The 20,894-nt window shown below is 39.8% G+C and overlaps 1 protein-coding gene across 4 annotated transcripts in view; it reads left to right on the forward strand.

Annotated features, from left to right (window-relative positions):
* LOC122540343 (matrix remodeling-associated protein 8-like) overlaps nucleotides 1–20,894 on the forward strand; it is an 87,818-nt gene that overhangs the window by 57,837 nt on the left and 9,087 nt on the right. For 3 of the 4 annotated variants that reach the window (XM_043675919.1, XM_043675921.1, XM_043675918.1), the window contains 3 exons: nucleotides 1,783–2,214; nucleotides 17,814–17,972; nucleotides 19,348–19,378. In XM_043675919.1, the coding sequence (XP_043531854.1) occupies nucleotides 1,783–2,214; nucleotides 17,814–17,972; nucleotides 19,348–19,378 (622 nt within the window). The remainder of the gene's footprint in view (nucleotides 1–1,782; nucleotides 2,215–17,813; nucleotides 17,973–19,347; nucleotides 19,379–20,894) is intronic. The other variant, XM_043675920.1, reaches the window with a different exon arrangement.

Raw genomic sequence — 20,894 nt, forward strand, 5'->3', positions numbered from 1 at the left:
TAAACACAGGGTAAAAATGAAACAAAGGCTTCCAGGTCGAACTTAGAAGGGCACAAGGAGAGACAGTTCATCAGCCTGTTTCATACACAGCGCCTGCCGCACTGACTCTAACTTAACTTCAGTTTTCAGGACTGACCACTCCCATTTCATTATACAGGTCCCATCTAAAACATGACCACTTTGGCCTGAAGTCTCATCTGTTTACATATAAACAAAAGCCTCTCAAAATCCTTTCTCATCTCTGTACCAAACTAGTCACCTCAGAGCCGGGAGCTGGTTTACGACCCCTCAAAAAAAACCAAGGACATATTATCCTTGCGAAAAGGACCAACTTTGTGACAATTGGAAACATTATCAATAAGGCAAAAATAAAATTGGAGAAAAATAAAGCATAATTCCTCCATCTGGAATGATTTTGAAAGAATCAGCTGGGAGGGACTTCTCTCGAGGGACACTGCAGATGGAAATTCTGCCTTCGAAGATGGTGCTATGGTTGTGTGAGGAAATCCCTATCGAAGCGAAAGGCACCTATTTGAGTGTTGGAAAGGAGGCTGTATTGAGAGAATGTGACTCTCTTACTTTCAAATTTGTGTTGATTCACTTTTCGAGGTTGCCTGATTGCTAAAATTATGCTATTGGGAATTAAATGACGCTATTAGTTTTTGACATCTCCCTCCAACCTCTGGAATACAAGGTACAAATTTGATTGTTTCCTTGCCTAAGGTGTCAAGTAAAATTAACTGCAAGGTCCATCTCTGCTCACAGCATCAAATACCTTGGTGAGGTCTACAGAAGTGAAGTATAAGGATTTAGTTTGCTCATCACGCTTATTGTATTTGTCCAAGTACAAATATCATGTCTCTATTTTGTGAATGCTGTGAATACTGTGTGATGTATATTCACATTAGGACTAAGTGAATTTTGGCTCAGCCTTATAGTAATGGTATGCATTAAACAAAAGTATTTCTCTTCGATACAACGATGAGTTTCACAGGCAGTAATTCTCCTACCTGGTCATGCTTATGTGTTTAATTCATTATCCTTCTTAAAATACAGAACTAGCTATAATTTCCAGAAGAAATTTGATATTCATTCAACAACAGCATTATGAGCATTGCCATTTAGACAATTAGACTATAAATAGATAAACTATTTGTTAAATGCTTGCTATTTGCCTCAAATGTTCCTCTTCTAAGCAATGCTGAGTAGAGACTTACTGAACCTGGTTTTACCCCAATATCAAATGCAGGCATTCCCACAGATTTATTGCACACATGCAAACCCAAGTAACTGTTTAACCTTCCTGAAACAAGTATTCCAGAGTTTTAATCTTTGCCTGACCTATTTTACCATCTTTAATTATCTAGTTATAAATATGTTAAAAGACTACCTGCATGAATTTCCATTACATTTTCCATTATGGATTTTTTTCTGTCTACATTCATATAAACTGCTTATGTAAATATTTCATTCATGCTCCCATCTGCTAGTGGAGGCGTAAACAGTGCCCCCATTGGAAATGAGGTGTAATTAGAGTGTAATAACTTTACAAGGCAGTTTCCATTTAAAAAGGGCAGCATAGAAATTTAAATAGCAAATTATAAAACTAAGGTTTCATTGTGTCACTTTAAAGTTAAGACTGAATTATGTGTCCATATCTTGATACTTTGCATTCCAGAGCTCTAACTGCACTCAGCCAAAACTATTCACTGTGCAATACCACAGTTTGAATGGTATTTATTACTTACATAACTTCTAACTGAGTTTGCTTTCTGTTTGTAGCAAAAAAGGTGAGGAAGCTGTGGGATGGAGAGAAGACTGTGATTGTGGCCTTAGTTGGTTCAACTGTAGTCCTGTCTTGTGAAAATCACAACCACATTTGGACGGAAAGACATAGCGAAGAGGAGCAACAGGTGGTCCATTGGGATAGATCACCTCCTGGTGTTTGGCATGACCAGGCTGACCGTCTGATTGACCTCTATGCTTCTGGGGAACAGCGATCTTATGGTCCTCAGTTTATCAGGAAACGGATGAATATATCAGACACCGCATTTGCTGATGGTGACTTTTCACTGACAATCTCTAACCTTAGCTTGGGCGATGAAGGAATCTATTCATGTGATTTGCACCACCATTATTGTGGAATTCATGAGAGACGCATCTTCAATCTCTTCATTACAGATCCAGTCAAAGTGAACTTTACACAAAAAACATGTAAGTCATTTTTCATATTATTATTCATGAATAGTTGTGCATGTTAAATTTATAGTAACCCATCTGATACTTTAGGTATTACATCCTGCACCAAAATATACAACAAAATAATCTAATTTCTTGATTTTTAGTTACATTTTTTTCCCTTTGGACCTCTCTTAGAAGTCATGAAACCAGTGTTTCATTCTCTCATGCACATTAGTCTACTCAGAAAGAGTCAGCATGTTAAGGAGGTATCATTGTTGAGCTAATCCTATTCTGATCCAATATGTCTATTTTTTTCTTAGGTTATAGAATAATGATTAGGAGCAGAAACCTTGGGCAACTTTCCACTAGCTTTGGGAAGTTGATACTTTAACACCCCTGCTGTCATAAGTGAGTTCAACAAACTCGAGATGAGCTTTGATTTGAATTACAGTTCAGTGCCTATGACAAACCAGAATATAGAGGAACCTTCCTACAGGTTCTGCCTTACTGCGCAGTGACAGAGGTCTGCAGCACCCTGTGACCATTCATTTGTTATGTGAGGACACCATTTTCAGTTAATTATGAAGATAGTTTGATGTGATTGCATTGTTGGCGAGAAACATATCATTTATCAGACAATGACACCTTATTGGTGCTGTTCTGCTGGCATAACCTAATTTATAATCTGATCAACTGAATGAAGAATGCACGAGAAGCAATGACAAAAAGTTAGAAAATTTGATTAAAGTCTCATTGGTCTTTGTATTTTTTACTTCCTGTGCCTACTTCTCTCCCTCAGCTTTTCTATCTCGACTTCATTTCCTTAATACTGACTATCTTTGTACCTATCTCTCACCAATCAACTCTAGCTATTTCTTTACAAACAAGTGACAAAAAAAATGGAGAATTATGATTTATCTGTTGGCTTGTGGTTAGCTAACTGTGATTAATAAGGAGATTCAGTTGAACCAGTTGTGATTGAATGATAAAATGGTTATGGCACAGAAGAAAGCCATTCAAACATAAGCTTGTTCCAGCTCTCTGCAGAGCAGTTTAGCTAGTGCCACTACACTCTTTACTTATAATGTCACCCTTCAGGTACTTAACCACTTCCATTTGGAAAGTGCAATTGAATCTGCTTCCACCACTGTTGCAGACAGTGCATTCCATTCACTGCATACAAATAAAATTTGGTAGTGAGCCAGCTGTGATTAATGCACGGGATTATTTGCATTTGTTGTTGTTTTATATGTTTATCCTTAAACTATGCGTTTGTTTTCTTCATTCATGAAATGAGGGCATCATTAGTTAGGCCATCATTTATTATCAATTCCCCATTGCCCAGAGGGCAGTTAAGGGTTAACCACATTGCTGTGGGTCTGGAATCACATGTAGGCCAGACCAGGTAAGGATGGCAACTTCCATCTCTAAAGGACATTAATGTACCAGATTTTGTTTTTTCCGATAACCAACAATGTGACCAGTAGATTGTTATTGAATTCAAACACACCATGGTTGGATTTAAATTAGATTAGATTGCATACAGTGTGGAATTAGGCCCTTCGGCCCAACAAGTCCACACTGACCCTCCGAAGAGTAACCCACCCAGACCCATTTCCTGCACCTAACACTATGGGCAATTTAGCGTGGCCAATTCACCTGACATGCACATCTTTGGACTGTGAGAGGAAACCCATGCAGACACTGGGAGAATGTGCAAACTCCACACAGACAGTCGCCCGAGGATGGAATCTAACCTGGGACCCTGGTGCTATGAAGCAACATTGCTAACCACTGAGCCACCGTGCTGCCCCACGCCCTCCTAGGTCCCCAGAACATTAGCTGGGTCTCTGGATTTATAGTCTAGTGACAATACCACTAGGTCATTCTCTCTCCAAAGAAAAGTTTGCATTCGGAAAAATAAATCTCATTCTTCATATGAGATAAACCTAAGGGGGCAGAATGATGTACTCCAGTCATTGTTTCAGACTCAAGAAAAGTACAATGCTCCACTCAGACTCTTTGTATAAAGAAGAGATTTACGACATTTACTGTATCAGAGACATCTGATCTTCAAAATAAATTGTGAAAATAAGCATATCTTACCAGCGAGGTGAAAGTGAGGACTGCAGATGCTGGAGATTAGAGTCGAGAGTGCGGTGCTGGAAAAGCACAGCAGGTCAGGCAGCATCTCAGGAGCAGGAAAATCGATGTTTTGGGCAAAAAGACTTTACTAGCTGTCGAGCAACAGGTGGGGAGGTGGGCACGTTAAATTAGAGAGAAATTGGGGGATGGCATGCCTTTAGTTTTCTTGCCACCATAGCTTTTACAATGGCTAGGAAGGTAGAAGACAATCCCCATGTCCTTAAGTCAATTGGGTCAATTAAATAGCCAGTTGAGCCTCATCCTGTCTTTGCTGACATCCTGATGGTGTGTGGGCCACTTTTCAGACCCTAGGAAGAAGCAACGTGAATGCTGGTGGCCTTCCTATGGGCTTGAGATTGAGGCCTTATAATTGAGTCAGAAGGAGTGCTCCCTTGTTGGCAGTGGCTTTTGCTGCACTTGTCTCCTGCCATACTGTGGCTGTAGTCTGCCTGACTGGCCCCAGTGACTCCAGATATCACTTGCCAGTTTTGAGTGCACCTGATCCTATGGTGTCTCTCTGTTGGGTGCAGTCTATTCATAGTAGTGTTTCTGACCAAATAATCCTCTGACCAGCTGTTGGGTGGGGCAGGTGATCATTCTTTGAAAGGACAAGAGTCCTGATGGCTACTATTTTGACAACGAACAAGAATGTAAAAATTCCAGTCAAGATACTTGATACAGGCCTCAGAGAAAATCAGTAAAAAGTAAAAATTCCAGTCAAGATACTTGATACAGGCCTCAGAGAAAATCAGAAATGATTAGTCCTGAACCTTGACTGTACCCTTGTCCCAGGTGTGAAGTCAGCACACAACATTCATTCACATATATAGCCATTGTTTCTGCTTGTTTTGAATTATAGAATGGTTATAATGTACATGGAGACTATTCAGCCCATTATGTCCATCCAGGCTGTCTATTCCAAGGAAATTTTTCTCTTAAGATTATGATCCAATTCTTGCTTGAGAGCCATGTTCGAACCTCCCTTTGTCTCACTTACAGGCTGTGCATGTCAAATCCTAATCACTCACTGCATAAAAAATGTTTTTCTACACATCAGTATTTAAACAGCTCATATTTTGCATTCCTGTATGGTTAAGGTCACTTTAAACTCTACTAACGGCACTGATGCACATACTTTGAGTTCATGGCTAGAAGTGCACAATAGAATTTTCATTGCTGTCAGACACTTAGAAGTGGCACATACTCAGGTGTAAAGTCTTTCTCCATTATACAAATGACACTTTGATAAAACTCAAATAGGTGGTAAGCAGTATCTAGTATCACTAAAGGATTTAATAATTGAGAACTCTTTTCGCATTAGACATTTTAAAATAGAGCAGGAAGCATCATTTCTATTTTAAAATAGCAGGACATGTTTTAACAAAGTTAGGCCTCAGTGTGTATGCCAAAAGTCAGAGTGCAGACCAACAAGATTGTTATTCAGGACAGTTTGACAGCTAGGGGGTGGATTTAGACCCATTTTAAAATCTGAACTACATCATCGCAGTCAAGGTTTGTGAAGAAAGCTGGAAGCCAGAGACTTGTTCAAAATTAAACATTTGGCCTCTTCTGAATAAATCCGGTGAAGTAGCTCATGGTTTCTTTTGGACAAGCATTGGTCCTCCAGTTAGGTCCTATGTATGTAGCCTGCGAAGTATAGTGGAACCAAAGTTCCCCTTTTCTCTGCATTAGAGTAAGTTGAAAAGAAAAAGGCTTCTGTTGTACTTTATTAATCTCTTTGAGAGCTGGAAAAGCTGACTTTACAGCCACTTTCAGAACTGAATCCTCAAACAGGCTTTTCATTTGCAGATCCAGATAGCCCAGTGTCTGCTTCTGGCTGCCAATATGATGTTGGATGTATTTCAAGCATTCTTGATGGAGCTCCACAAAATTGAATGCTTTTGTCCCATTTATCAAGAAGGGTGAAACAAACCCAATTGCATCCCTAGAGAATCTTCAGAAATTAGAGTTAGAGCTTTGTGTTCAGTGAGTGCTGCAGAATGATTAGGGGTCTTGAATGCAGAAAAGATTGTGTTGCGTATGAAATATTTTCCTGTGTACCAAAGCTGAGGCAGGAAAGAAAAATATAGGGAAGAGAAACACCAAAAATCAAATGAGTTTAATTATCAGACCCCCAACACTTCGAACATATTAGGTAGACCAATAAATTCGGAATTAGTACTGTTATGGACCAGGCCAGACTCCTCATAACCTTTCAAACAGGTAGCCTAGACCCTAACTTGGCTAGTTGTTTTAAGAAACCAAACCAGAGGAAAGCTGAGCTGAGAGAACTGGCCACTCTCCTTTCATTATACAAGTTTGTTTTTAACATGAAAGCCTTTTGCCTGAGACAGTATCTGTTATCTGTAACCAAATCGGCCCTAAAATTCATCCAAACTCAGACTTTTGGAACCTGTGTTTTTACGACCTCCTAAAGAAAAAAACAAGGACAATCTAACCCTTTTAAAGGAGCAGCTTCATCACACCACCGCCCTTTAAAAAAACCCATCAATATCCAAAGATGGCTTCATTTTAAAACCCCTTTAAAAATTGATTAGTAGTTTAAAACACACATATACATTACACTGACTATAAACACGTAAACATGCACAACTACGTTCTGCCTCAGTCTGTTGCATTCCTGTCACTGAACTCCTGTGTTTCTCATTCGAGTCTAAACAGTCTTGCATTTTTATCTTTAGATTTCTCCACAAACTTCAATGGGTTATGATCAGTGTACATGATTGTCTCAGATACATTACTGGTAACATAAACATGTTGTAATGCCAATATCAAGCTCAATTTATCTCAATTTTTGATAACTTCCTCATTGTCCCATTTAATTTGAGGAATGTCCAAGTCAGAATCATCTGAACTTGGTTCTTCCCTCTGTATTGTAATCAGTAACACATTCTTCTCTTGCCTGTGGTTTTCCAATTACCTGACATGGTATGACACGTCTGGCAAATTTCAACTACATCCTTGTGCAGTCCAAGCCAGTAAAAATGTTTGTGTATTTTAGCTCGTGTTTTCCTCATTTCAAAATGATCCCTAAGTGTTAGCTCATGCGCTACTTGCAACACCTTCCTATACCACACTGGCAATACAATTTGATGAACTTCTGCCCATTTCTCATCTGCCTGAATATGTGACGATCTTCATTTCTTCATTAAGACATCATTTTTAAGCTAATAACATTCAGGGATACATTCGGATTCCTTTTCTGTGTTTGCCTTTTGATACAATTGCTTCAGGTTTTCATCTTTCTGCTGTAACTCAGTTAATCTATCTGAGCTAAAGATGTCTGCATTGTCATCTATCTGCTCCTGCTTTATCTCAACCATCTGATCAAACAGGGTCTCTGCTAATTCCACTTCAACTTTCTTATCTGTACTCTTTGATCTCCCCTGTTTCAGCTGGTGACTTTGTGACCTCATTACCACACTGTCAGAAAAAATTCCAGGATATGTGTCCTGCAATAGTTCAGTTGCCTGAGTTTCCACTGGCGTTTCAACCACAGTAGGCAACCCTCCTACCGGTGTATCACCTATATTATTAGCAAGGACAAATTGAATCCTTGCAGCTCAGAGTTTGTCCAGTACTCCTGACACGAATTCTCCACTCTTCTCTGGACATTCTAACCTCACCACATAATTGAGCGCTTTTTGTCTCACTGTGAATTCCTGTCACTAGTACCTATTCTGGCAATAGTCCTTTAAGTACATATCTCCTCATCTTTCAGTATCACAGACTGAAAGGATCCTGTGGCTCTTAATATTGTAACCTCTTTACCTGCTGTTCCTAGCCTATGCAAATAAACTTTACTTTTTGCAAGTAAATGGTTTAAGAATATCTGGCACTTCCTCCTTAACCAACCTCCGACCAGCTTGTACATTCTGATGCAGCTCTCTCACTTCCACTGTGCTTTCTGTTACCACTCCAACAAAATTCACTGGCTTATCATGTTTTCCTATATCTGGTTTCCCAGTACTTCTCCTAACCTACCAATACTGTGGTTTCATGTGGCTTACTTTATTGCAGTGAAAACACCAGATCTTTTTAACTTCTCTTTCTTTTCAAGGCTTCCCTTTTTATCCTGTGGTAAGTTATCCTTATGATCTTCACCGAGTTCTACCTTTCACTTTCCACGTGAGGATTTCTCATTTCCCCAATTTCCATCCCTCATTGACTGAAATTGATTCTGGAAGCCAAACTTTGATTTTATGAACAAACCTATTTCAGCCAATCTTGCCATTTTAACTATCTGCTCTTCTATATGAGTTCTCACTACTTCAGGAAGTGAATTTTTGAACTCTTCCAAAATAATTGTCTCTCTAAGAATGTTGTAGGTTTGCTGTATTTTTAATGCTCTGATTCATCAATCAAAATTACTTCGTTTCTTCCTTTCAACCTCAATGTAGGTTTGACCGGAATCCCTCCTTAGATTCCTGAAAGATTGTCTGTAGGCTTCTGGCACAAGCTCATCTGTAATTAAAATGGCTTTCTTCACCTCCTGATATGCTCCAGACACCTCCCTCTGATAGTGATGTGAATACCTCACTAGCTCTACCAACAAGTTTTGTTTGAATCAACAAAACCCACATGGTCACTGGCCACCACATTTGTTTAGTCACTTTTTCAAATGAGATGAAAAAGGCTTCCACATGCTTCTCATCAAATTTAGGCAATGCTTGAATATATTTAAACAGGCCTTTGGTTACCATGGGTTTGCTCATCCTCACTCTCTTCCTCACTAAGCTTACCTTCAGCCTTCATCTCCATTCTTTTAGCTGACTTTCCTGTCTAAGTGCCAATTTCTGAAATTCAAACACTCTTTTTCTCTCACTTCTGCTGTAAAGTGAGTAGTCCAGGAGAGAATCAGCTGGTCAAACCACTTAGTTTTAAACAAAACAGAATTTATTTATAAGATTACTGAATGAAACACAAAGAACAGAAAACAGAATACTGAATAACATTTCCCATTCGAAAAACCTAACAGATGATCCCATTAATGATGCTGCTCCAAAATACTTGCAACTATCCCCATAAACATCCCATCGGCACAAAGGCTAAAATCAAACACAAGTTCTTAAAGGATAGAAGTCGCAGAGAGAGAACCAGCCTGAGCTTGCTTCTGAATTCGAGCAGCGTTTCCACACAATTACTGCTAAAAGAAACCAAACCAGAGGAAAGCTGAGCTGAGAGAACTAGCCACTCTCCTTTCATTATACAAGTTTGTTTTTAACTTGAAAGCCTTTTGCCTGAGACAGATCTGTTAGCTGTAAACAAATTGGCCATAAAACCCATCCAAACCCAGACTTTTCGGAATCTGTATTTTTACAATCTCCTAAAGAAAAACAAGGACAACCTAATCTTTATATAGGAGCAACTTCATCACAGTATATTGCAAAGTAATTAACAGTGAAGTTTTGGTAAACTGCACATGCTTCAACACATGTCTGAAGTCTCCAGATGAAGGAAATCAGTTATTTCAATTTCTTTCAGAACACAACCATTAGAAAAAGTAGGGAAGCAGCAGTTAAATCCAAAGTAAGCAACAGTTTAATGTTACGAGTGTTGGATGTGTCCATCTGTTTGACAATTCTGTTCTGAGGATCCCAAAACAAGTTTCCATCTTAAAAAAACCTTTAAAAAATTTCATGTGAGAGAGAATGATTAAGATTTTAATTCAATGCAAGAAAACAAAACATGAGTATTAAAGCTGTCATGTATGAAAGAGACTGCTTCTATTCGAAAATGTAGATAAATTTTTCCCAGCGAATATCAAATGGTACAGTCTTGGCAGGGTTCAGCACTGTGCCAGCAACAAGCGACTTAAATCTTATTATCTTTTTGTCTTTGAGCTTTTTATTTTGTCCTGTCCTCATTATACTCTTCTAATACCCACATCTTATGACGTTGTTATTTCTTTAAAAGGTGTCTTACATCCCCAACTGTTTTATGAAAGTTCACTTCTAAGAATTTCCAGAAGTTTCTGAGACATGAACCGCATCCTGTTAATTGATTCGATGCATATGGGAACCATGTGGAACTGGCTGCATTCCAGTAGCTCAGTGTTCTTCAATTCTCTGAAAAAAACCAAGCAGTAAAATATTTTTAAACAGAGAGTAAAATGATTTGAGCACATTAATTTCTAAAATGCAAATGTGATGTGATGCAAAGCTGAATGTTTACTTTTAAATCTAAAAGATATGTCAAAATATAAGTGACCAGAACTCTATACAGCTGCTAACAGAAACACCAGTCTGTCTTCAACCATGTTGATCTTGGTTTAAATCCACGAATGAAGGATTGGGTTCTTGTTCCAGAGGCACAAGAAAAGAAAACAAGGGTTTGATATTAAACAGTTACTGTATTCAGGAAATTTCCTTGAACTGGAGTGAAAGACTGTGATTAGCATTGATAAGGTAGTGCTGGATTCTGGGAATGCTTACAGCTGAACATTCCAGACAGCTAGGGTGTTATGGAAACTAGTTGAGAAATCTAATATGTTTGGAAATTTGATAGTTGATAGTTTGACTATAGGTCTGTTGCATGCACTGTTGATTCCAAAATGTTCAGTTAGTGCACAAATAGAAAATTAGCTGTGTTCATTGTCACATTGAAAATTTGAAGATGATGCTTTCACTTGATGTCATTGTTGTGTGACAAAGAACTGACTTGCAACAAAATTGAACTATAAATCAGTCATAACCCAGTTAAACGGTGGAAAAAAATGAAAGGAAATAAATAACCTATTCCTGTTTTTATATCCATGGTAGTTGCAGTTAGTTCAAGTTGCAATGGGCCAGTGTTCAAAACGATTAACAGTGGTTTGTATTTTAGCTTTAAAAGATGTGTTGTCTTGAGTTTGGTGAAGTATTCCAGATCTCTTCCTGATACAGGTGCTTGGAGATATGCTTGGGCTTGTTGGGCTGAATGGCCTGTTTCCATAGAGAATCTAATCTAATTGAAAAACTCTATGGACTAGACAATTCCAGACATTTATTACTCTGCATGAGTAAATTTCTTGCATCTCAGTGTTCAAGGAAGGTTCCTTAATCTTTCACAATGTCTCTGATGTTGAGATTCCCCCAATTACATCTTCTCAACATTTACCCTAGCAAGCCCCCTCGGAATCTTGCATGTTTCATTAAGATCACCCCTCATTTTTCTAAATTTAATGATAAAGGCCTAATCTGTTCAGCCATTCTTAAGTTAACTCCTTTATCCCAGGACTCAGCCCATTGATCTGTTTTGAACTAATTCAAATTGCAGGATATCTTTCCTCAAATAATGGACCAAAATTATACATAGTATGTAGGTGTAACCTCTGCATCATCCTATACAGGTTTAACAAGACTTCCCTATGTTTAAACTTCAATCCTTTGCAATATCTGGGAAGGTGGGGACATGGTGATGATGCAACTGGAGTTGTAATCCAGAACTTTAAGTTAATGTTCTAAGGATAATGGGTTTGAAAAACACTATGACAGATGATTAAATTTGAATTCAATTAGAATTTGGAATGAAAACCTAGTGTAATGGTGGCTATGGAACCAGTGTTGATTATATAAAATTCCATCTGATCCACCTAATGTCCTCAAGGAAATACTTTAGGAAGTACTCAGATTCCCTACTGGTAAATTATGGCCCAATATCTGTGATCAACACTTCCAGGAGTTAATGTATTGCAAAAGATGTCTGCAGTTTTTCTATTGTCAGCCCTGGTCAATGTCATTCTTACCTGGGTTTGGCCTACATGTAACTCCAGACTCTCAGCAATGTATTTGACTCTTAGTTGCTCTCGGACAACTAGGGATGGACAATATATGATGGCATAACTATCAATGCCCAACTTCCATGAACAAATGAAAAAGGCTAAAACTCCATTTGGCTCCTTAATTACCTGCTGTACCTGGATGCGACCATTTTGTTACATAAGAGTGCCTAGATCCTTCTGCACATTTTATTGGAGTTTTCCTCTGAAGTAGCTCCACAGAGGCCAGCATCCCATCACCAAGTCACCCTTCATATACATGTGGAAAGTCCTTGACACTGATCCAGCTCCCTCAGAGCCAGATTTGAGTGAACAGAACCTCTGACAATTATGTTATATTTGTTAATCAGGGTTCCCTGAGTAGACCATGTTAACATCCCCAGTCAGGGAATTCATATTCTATGGGGACCACCTGGCTGACTTCGTTACAGTCATTACATCCCTCCCCATCTGAGTCCGAGGACATAGACCAGTTGTTTTCCTGTAGTTCCTCCTGGGGCAGTTTAGCACCAGGTCAGTTTCTTCCAACTCTGCCTCTGGTACAGATGGTGTGTAATGCACAGCAGCTCACCTCTTGTGTCCAGACCATTTCAGAAGAAATTAATTCTCATTTTCAAGAGGCAAAGGCGTCAAGGCGGCAGCATCTGTCATCTCCATCTCAGATTCTGAGGTGTCTTTAACGCTTGATGAAGAGGGAGAATGTGCAGTTTCTTGAATAGTCATAAAGGCTTTCGAGGAGCTGGGCATGTTCTGCATCTGCACTGTTTGTGAGTTGGCAGATTTCATCTGGTCCATGTGTTGTTCAGGGCTATCGCTTAACTGAACTTTATATGTCAGTGGACCTGACCTTGCATCAACCCGTGCAGGGCCATTCCATGAATCCTACTCCAAACTTTGTCCTCTGAAGTAAACTGTCTCTCTGGCTAAGTGCAGTTTTTTGCCTCTGATGCTGTTTCACTCTTCCTCCTGATCTGGAAAGATCAGATTTAACCTGGTGTGGAATCTTCTTCCCATTAGCTGGATCTATCCCTGTAGTCCCATGAGGGTGGTCCTAATCAAATAGGAACCAGGACAGTTTGTATCTAATGAAGCTGTAGGCTGTTTCTTTAAGCCTGCCTTCAAAGTTTGGACTGCTTTTTCAAACCATTGGATGATGGATGGAATGGAGCTGTCCTTATATGACAAATACCATTTTCCTTTAGGAAATACTCAGATTTCCTATTGGTAAATTATGGCCCAATATCTGTGATCAACATTTCCAGGAGTTCATGTATTGCAAAAGATGTCTGCAGTTTTTCTATTGTCAGCCCTGTGTTTCATGAATGAATTCTATGCACATCCAGCCAATTGAGTGGGCACTCACAATGACTAAGAACATTGAGCCTATGAAAGGACCTGCATAGTTGATGTGTAACTGAGTCCAGGGTTTACCTGGCCATTCCTACAAATGTGAGGGAGCTACTGGCGGTAATTTCTGCCTTTGTTGGCACTCTGGGCACTGCTTCCACCAATACAGCTATGTTGACATGCAATCTTGGCCACCAGACATAGCTTGTCGCCAGCATCGTCATTTTGGAAACTTCTGGATGACCCTGGTGGAATTCAGCCAGTATCTGGCAGCATCCTTTACTCGGGAGAATCACTCTTGCTCCCCATTATATTATGCCATCCTCTGCTATCATCTGGTCGCACTGGATCCAGAAAGGTTTCAATCCTGGTTGTGATGGCCCTTTTGTTTTTCCCATCACCACCAGCAGTTTTTGCTAGGACTGGATCTTTCTGCATCCAAAATCTGATATTGTCAGCTGTGACAGGAAGTCACATTATGGACCCTTTCAGTGGTGATACCACAGGTGGTGTATCTGCCGGGGGGAAGTAGCTCACTGCGTCCACATTTGCTACTTGGCCTCCTGGTAATTATACTCATTTGGTATCAGAGCCCACTGCTGAATTTGGCCTGAAGCTATGGGTGACCTTGTCCTCTTTAAGTAGACCAACCAGGGTCTATCTACATTTGTAAAGCTATTAGTGAAACTTCTTAACTCCAAATATGACCACCAATATATACAATATTGGTAAGTAAGGTCATTTCGCAGCCTCCAACGCTCCAGGGAAAATATGGGTTGAAAAGTGTGGTGCTGGAAAAGCGCAGCAGGCCAGGCAGCATCCGAGGAGGAGGAGAATCGACGTTTCGAGCATAAGCCCTTCTTCAGGAATGAGATGTGGCTGTGGTAGTGAGTCTGTTTCAAGACGTGGCTGAAGAGCTTCAGGGCAGAGGAGATGACCTGGGGGGTGCAGTGAGAGAGGGACTCACTGAAATCCTTGTGGAGGGAGGAGGAGAGCTTCTTCAAGGTAGGCATCCTTGCAAGAGGATTCGCAGTAGGTTAAGATCAACTAGGAGAAAGTGAGGACTGCAGATGCTGGAGACCAGAGTTGAAAAGTGTGGTGCTGGAAAAGCGCAGCAGGCCAGGCAGCATCCAAGGAACAGGAGAATCGACGTTTCGGGCATAAGCCCTTCTTCAGGACTCTTATGCTCAAAATGTCGATTCTCTTGCTCCTCGGATGCTGCCTGGCCTGCTGTGCTTTTCCAGCACCCCACTCTTCAACTCTGGTCTCCAGCATCTGCAGTCCTCACTTTCTCCAGGGAAAATATCCCCAGTCTATCCAGCCTCTCCCTCTAGCTCAAACCCTCCAGTCTTGACAGCATCCTTGCAAATCTTTCTGAACCCTTCCAAATTTTACAACATCCTTCCTGTAGCAGGGAGACCAGAATTGCACGCTGTATCCCAAAATTGGCCTCACCAATGTCAGTAAGCTGCAACATGATCTCCCAACTCCTGTACTCAGTGCACTGACAAATAAAGGCAAGCATACCAAATGCCTTCTTCACTATCCTGTCTACCTGTGACTTTATTTTCAAAGAACTATGAACTAGTTAGAACTTCACTCAGGTAGTCATTTTCTAATCAAGAAATGTTGAGCCAATCTATGTGAATCTTTCTCAACCAATTTTGCCTCATCAAGCTTGGACCAGAGCTTCTTACTGCTATCATTGGTAATGGAACCAGCTGCTTCTCATAAGAGACTGGAACCAAAGTTGTACCCATAATCTTTAAAGCTTCCCCTGTATAAGTTCTCAGTTTAGCCAAGGTCTTATGCAAACTTAAGGTTTGGAGTCCAGAGCAATCCGTGATCACTGAAATGACTGTGCTAGTATTAACTGCTCTTAGAACCGAGTGACCATTTAATTTTGATTTTATTTTGATTGGTTCTGATTTGGATTTTTTTAAGCAATTTAATATTCCAAAGTAGAAGTCGTTGGACTTGCCAAGATGTGGCCTATAAGTTCAATTGCTCAATTTACATCTAGTGAGACTCTTGCTCTCTCAAGTCTGCATACCAGCAGTAATTACAATGGTTTGCCGGCCCGGATCCTGCAGAAAATGTTAAACATTTGGCCATGGCTTGGCTTTGTTTTGGGCTTTTGCTGTGGACATAGAGTCCTTTTATTCAGGGTATGTCCTGAGTGAGGTTATAAAATTGCCTTCACTCAGGTGGTGTTCCCTAAACTCAGTCAAACTGGCGAAGGTGCCCACTTGCATCGGAATACTGTAACTCATATGTTTCACTTGCCACAATGATAAAGCCAGTTGTACTGCCTGTTTGAAGTCCATTTGAGCTTTAGCTTGTAGGTACATTTGCATCATTATATCATTAATCCCACATACCAAGCAGTCTCTCAGCATCTCATTAAGGGTTAAACCAAAATTACGTGCCTCTACCAATCGTCTTAATCTAGTCCAAAATCCCGTTACAGATTTTCCTGGTTCTCAAATTGCTGGGTAAAACAGAGAGCGTCTCAGAATTAGGAGAGGTTTGGTGTCATACTATTCCTTAACCAGATCTGTGAACTCTTGAAAGGTTTAGTATCTAGTGCCTCAGGGAACGTTAGGCCTCTAATAAATGAAAAAGCTCTAGGTCCACAAGCTGTCAGGAGAATTACTCATTGCTTTTCATCTGTCTGGAAAAAATATTGCATTCTTTCCACATGCTAGGCCCCATCTTTGATGGCAGGATTTAATGAGTCAAGCTTCCCAAATGACAGCATGATGCCAGAAATGTTTACCCCAATTGCGAGCAGATTTCTTTTAGAGAATGCTTTTTTGTTGTTGCCATCAAGTAACTTCATAGAGACCAGTATCCTGTCACCTGGTCACCCTTTATTTACACATGGAGAGTCCTTGACACTGATCTCACTCCCTCAGAACCAGTTGTCAGAGTGAACAGAATCTCTGACACTCTTGTTTATATCTGTCAGCCAGAGCTCCTTGATTGGGGCTGGTACAATCAGGGAACTCATATTCTATTACCTCTATGAGGTCACCTGGCCGACATCATTACAATCACTACAGTCTCCAATTAACTAATAGTCTACCTGTTGATTCTTCCTACCAACAAGCATGACCCCACACTATCCTGCATTAAACTCCACCTGTCCAGTTTTTGGCCATAACCTTTCCACTCGCTCATGCGGATTCCTTATGTCATTATCACAACATGCCCTTCACCTATTTTTGCACCACCAGCAAATTTGGATACATCACATCTGTTACCTCCAACAAGTAAATAATATTTGATACATAATTGAAACCCAGGGACTTGTAGCGCTCCATTAATTATTTACAATCTGAAAAGTTCCCATTAATCCCAACTCTTTGACTTCAGTGTAATAACCAGTCCTCAATCTATGTCAATGTATTACCTCCAATTTCATGAGCTCCTGATTTGTGCAGTGAACTTTTAATGTGGCACCTTATGAATGCATTTTGGAAATCCAGATACATGACATCTACCGGTTCCCCTTTATCAGCTTTGCTTATTATGCCCTCAAAGAACTCTTACAAATGTGCTACATATGATATCCCTTCATTTAAACCATGCATTGGGCTTGATTTTGTTAAGCTTTTCTAAATTCCCTACTATTTCTTCCTTACTACGGAACTTTAGTACTTTCCCAACAGCAGATGTTAGACTGTATTTTCCTGCCTTCTGTGTCCCTCCTATCTTGAATGGGAGCTGACCTGCTGAAACACTCTCATAATCCTGCCAGTTCTGGATTTTCAACCAATGCCTCCATTATCTCTGCAGCCACGATCACGATTCAAGCCTAACTTTCGAGATTTGAACATATATTCTAGGCTAACAGTTCAGTGCATCGTTGAAGACCCCATCTGTTGTCCTATATGACATAACAGATAATATGGTACCGTTGGAGGAAGATCAGAGAAATTTTTTCCAAGTTATCCATGGTCAATATTTAGCACTCAATCAAAGTAGGTCATCTTGTCAATATCAACTTCTTGTTTGCGGGATCTTGGTATTTGAAAATTGGCTGCCTTGCTTCCTAGATTACATCAGTGATTATACTTCCTAAGTACTTCAGTGGCTGCACAGTGCTTTAGGACATTCTGAAGTTGTGCAAGTGTTATTGTAAGTTCTTTCTTTATGTCAACTTACAAACTTATACAGTTGTTTAAAGTAGAGACTTTAATGGTGAAGCCAAGACATGGAGCTGTATTTCACAGCCAAGTTCCAGAGTGAATGGTGATGCTAACAAGAACATCAGGAAATCAACAGTTAGTGGATTCCAAATTATGTATGAGTGACTTTATTTTTGAAGACTGTTTATTTTTTTCTTTGTCTTTAGCAGCTACGTCAGTTGAAGTCCCAAAAGTCGTCAATGTTTTTATTCCAGAGCATTCTTCACATTTCCTTCATCAGTTTGGATACATCCTGGCAATGCTACTGTTATTGGCTATTCTGATAACCATCATTGCCCTGATTACCCATCGACAAAGAAAAAGAGGTGATGTCTAAAGTTTCTTAATTTTTTTTGTGGTTTTATATTTACCTGCCTTTTACACTCCCCCCGCCCAGAGTCTTCTAGCACACATGATATACAGGTAACAGAGTAGGGAGTTGGAGAAAGACTCGCAATATTGCTGGCTACGAACTAGTCAGTTGTTTGGAGATATGTGGGCAAGATTTGTACAGCTATCGCTTGCCTCTGTTCCTGTGGGGGAGCTGCTATCCTGTGCTTTCCAATTTGCTCATAGGCTGAAGTGTTTGTACTTGTGCATGTGCATTGTTTACTGACATTGCACAGATCCATTTGGTGAAGGATAGAACTGGATTCAATGTTTGTATTGTTTTTGTTTATTTACAGACGAATACAACTCAAGCATAGACATCTTAACCCAACAATGACAGTTTCTGTTGACATATCTTTTAATAAATCATCAGTTAATGTCCACCACCTACATAACATGTAACACAATTAATATACAACTAACATCTGTATCTTGAAACATAGAATAACAGGGCACAAACTTAAGATTAGAACTAGGACATTCAAAAGTGAAATCAGAAAACACTTCTTCATACAAAGGATCATATAAATCTGCTCTTTAAATGATTGGACATGCTAGGAAACAATTGGGATTTTATAGACTTTCAAGATTGATTTATTTTTGTTAGGTAAGGATTTGGAGTTGAGGTACTGTAATAATATAGAAAATAGGGGTAGGCAGAGGCCATTTGGTTCATTAAGCTTGCTCGACCATTCAACATGATCATGGCTGATTCTCTACATCAACACCATATTCCCACTCTTTCCCATATCCCTTGATAACTTTTGCTTCTAGAGATCTAATGGTTTCTTAAATCTAAATTCTTAAATATCTTTCTTGGCCCCCACAGTGATCGGTGGTAGAGAATTTCCCAGGCTCACCATCTTCTGAATGAAGAAATTTCTCCTCATCTCAGTCCAAAATGGCCTACTGCATATCTTGAGACTATATCTCTTGTTTTGGACCCCCTGCCATCCATGGTATCATCCCTAAATTCAGTCTGCCAACTTCTGTTTGAATTTCATGTGTTTCAATGAGATCCCCTCTCATTCTTTTGTACTCTAGTGATACAGGGTATAGTTGAGCTACTGTCTTCTCATATGACAAATCTGCCATGCCAGGAATTACTTCAGTGAACCCACTGTATGGTTGGTATATCTTTTCTTAAGGTAAAACCAGTCATGATCTAATTGAATGGTGGAGCAGGCTTGACGTGGAACTGACAAAAATCTTCCTGTTTTTATATTCCTAGATTCAGAACCCAGTAAGCAGAGAGCATCTAAGGGATGCATGCGTCCTCTTTAGCTCACTATTGAAATTTCCTTTTTACAGGTCTCCATTACAATGTGAAGACATCTCAACCGTAAGTGTTGACTTATTATTCAACTTCCTCTTACTGCTATCAAGAACAAACTCCTTGAATAACTTGTGATCAGACTGTATACTTACAATATAATCTGAGCAACTAACCAGAGAAACCTTGAATTAAGGTCAAAGACCTCTGGTTAAAGGCCTTCAGCCCTGTAATGCAAGGATCTTGACCATGTGGCCAGCAGTTCTTAAAACTCCTCTTTGCATCCTGGATAGGACAGCCTGTTCTGAGAGAAAACCAAAAGCTGATGCTGCAGACATCTTAACCTGAACAAAACATGCTCTTTGGCAGAAGACTCAAACACTCTGGCTACAGTCGCAATACCCACATGAAAAACCTGTGCAGTGGATTTTATTTACGTGCATTTGCAGATGTGGGTGTTACTAGCACCATTCTTAGGTCCGCTGAATAAAGATCACTTGCCTAAATAACATTTCATAACACTGTAGCTAACTCTGGGAAGTGCACACATCTGCTCCTATGTCAATTTGAATTTATTTCCTACTCTGGACTTGCAGGCATCAACTTGATATATAGTCATCTGCTCTCTGTCTCTCTCAGGATCAAAGTCTACTGCTTTCAGGCTCCCATTTATTTATGTCTCTGTCCCAGCTTTTGATCACCTTGCTCCTCTTTCTCAGGTTCCAATTCTCATTTCTCAGACTTCCAAACTCCAGATTCTCAATTTCAGGTTGCTAATCTTCCTGCTCTTATCTCTTGGGTTCGCAGTCTTTCATGCCCTTGCTAAGGCTGCAGTATCCTAATCTTCTGTCTGAAATCATTTTAAAAATTAGTCAGTGAGATGTGGGCATTGCTGGATTGTCCAGAATTTATTGCCCTTTCCTAGTTGCCCTTGAGAAGGTCATAGTGAACTGCCTTCTTGAATCACTAAAGTATATGCGCTGATGTTAGACCCACAATCCCATTAAGGATTGTGTTCCAGGAGTTTGATCCAGTGATATGTGATGGTGATCTGTTTCCAAGTCAGGATGGTGAATGACTTGGAGAGAACTTACAGGTGGTGGTGGTCCCATGTATCTGCTGCCCTTGTCCTTCTATATAAAAGTGGATTTGGAAGGTGCTGTCTAAAGATCCTTCTGAATTTCTTAAGTTAATCTTGAAGATAATGGAAGTGGAAGATTTGCCAGGCCATGAGGTTACAGATTGTGTTGGGAGTACAATTCTGCTGCTGATGGCCAATGGAGGTACATGGGTACACAGTTTTGAGTTGATTTTGATTTGATTTATTATTGTCAAATCTATGGAGATACAGTGAAAAATATTGTTTACTGTGTTACCTAGGTAAATCATATCTTACATAAGTATGTCAGGGTAATAGAAAAGAATGCGGAATATAGTTGCTAAATCTTTTCAAAGTCAATCCCATTTAGCATTGTGATAATGCTACATAATACAATCTAATGTATTCTGAACATGATAGACTTTGTCTCCATAAGGACTGTGCAGTGGTTAGTCTTATCAATATTGTCATGGGTAGATGCATTTG

This window comes from Chiloscyllium plagiosum, chromosome 34, assembly GCF_004010195.1.
Source record: "Chiloscyllium plagiosum isolate BGI_BamShark_2017 chromosome 34, ASM401019v2, whole genome shotgun sequence".
NCBI classification, from domain to species: domain Eukaryota; kingdom Metazoa; phylum Chordata; class Chondrichthyes; order Orectolobiformes; family Hemiscylliidae; genus Chiloscyllium; species Chiloscyllium plagiosum.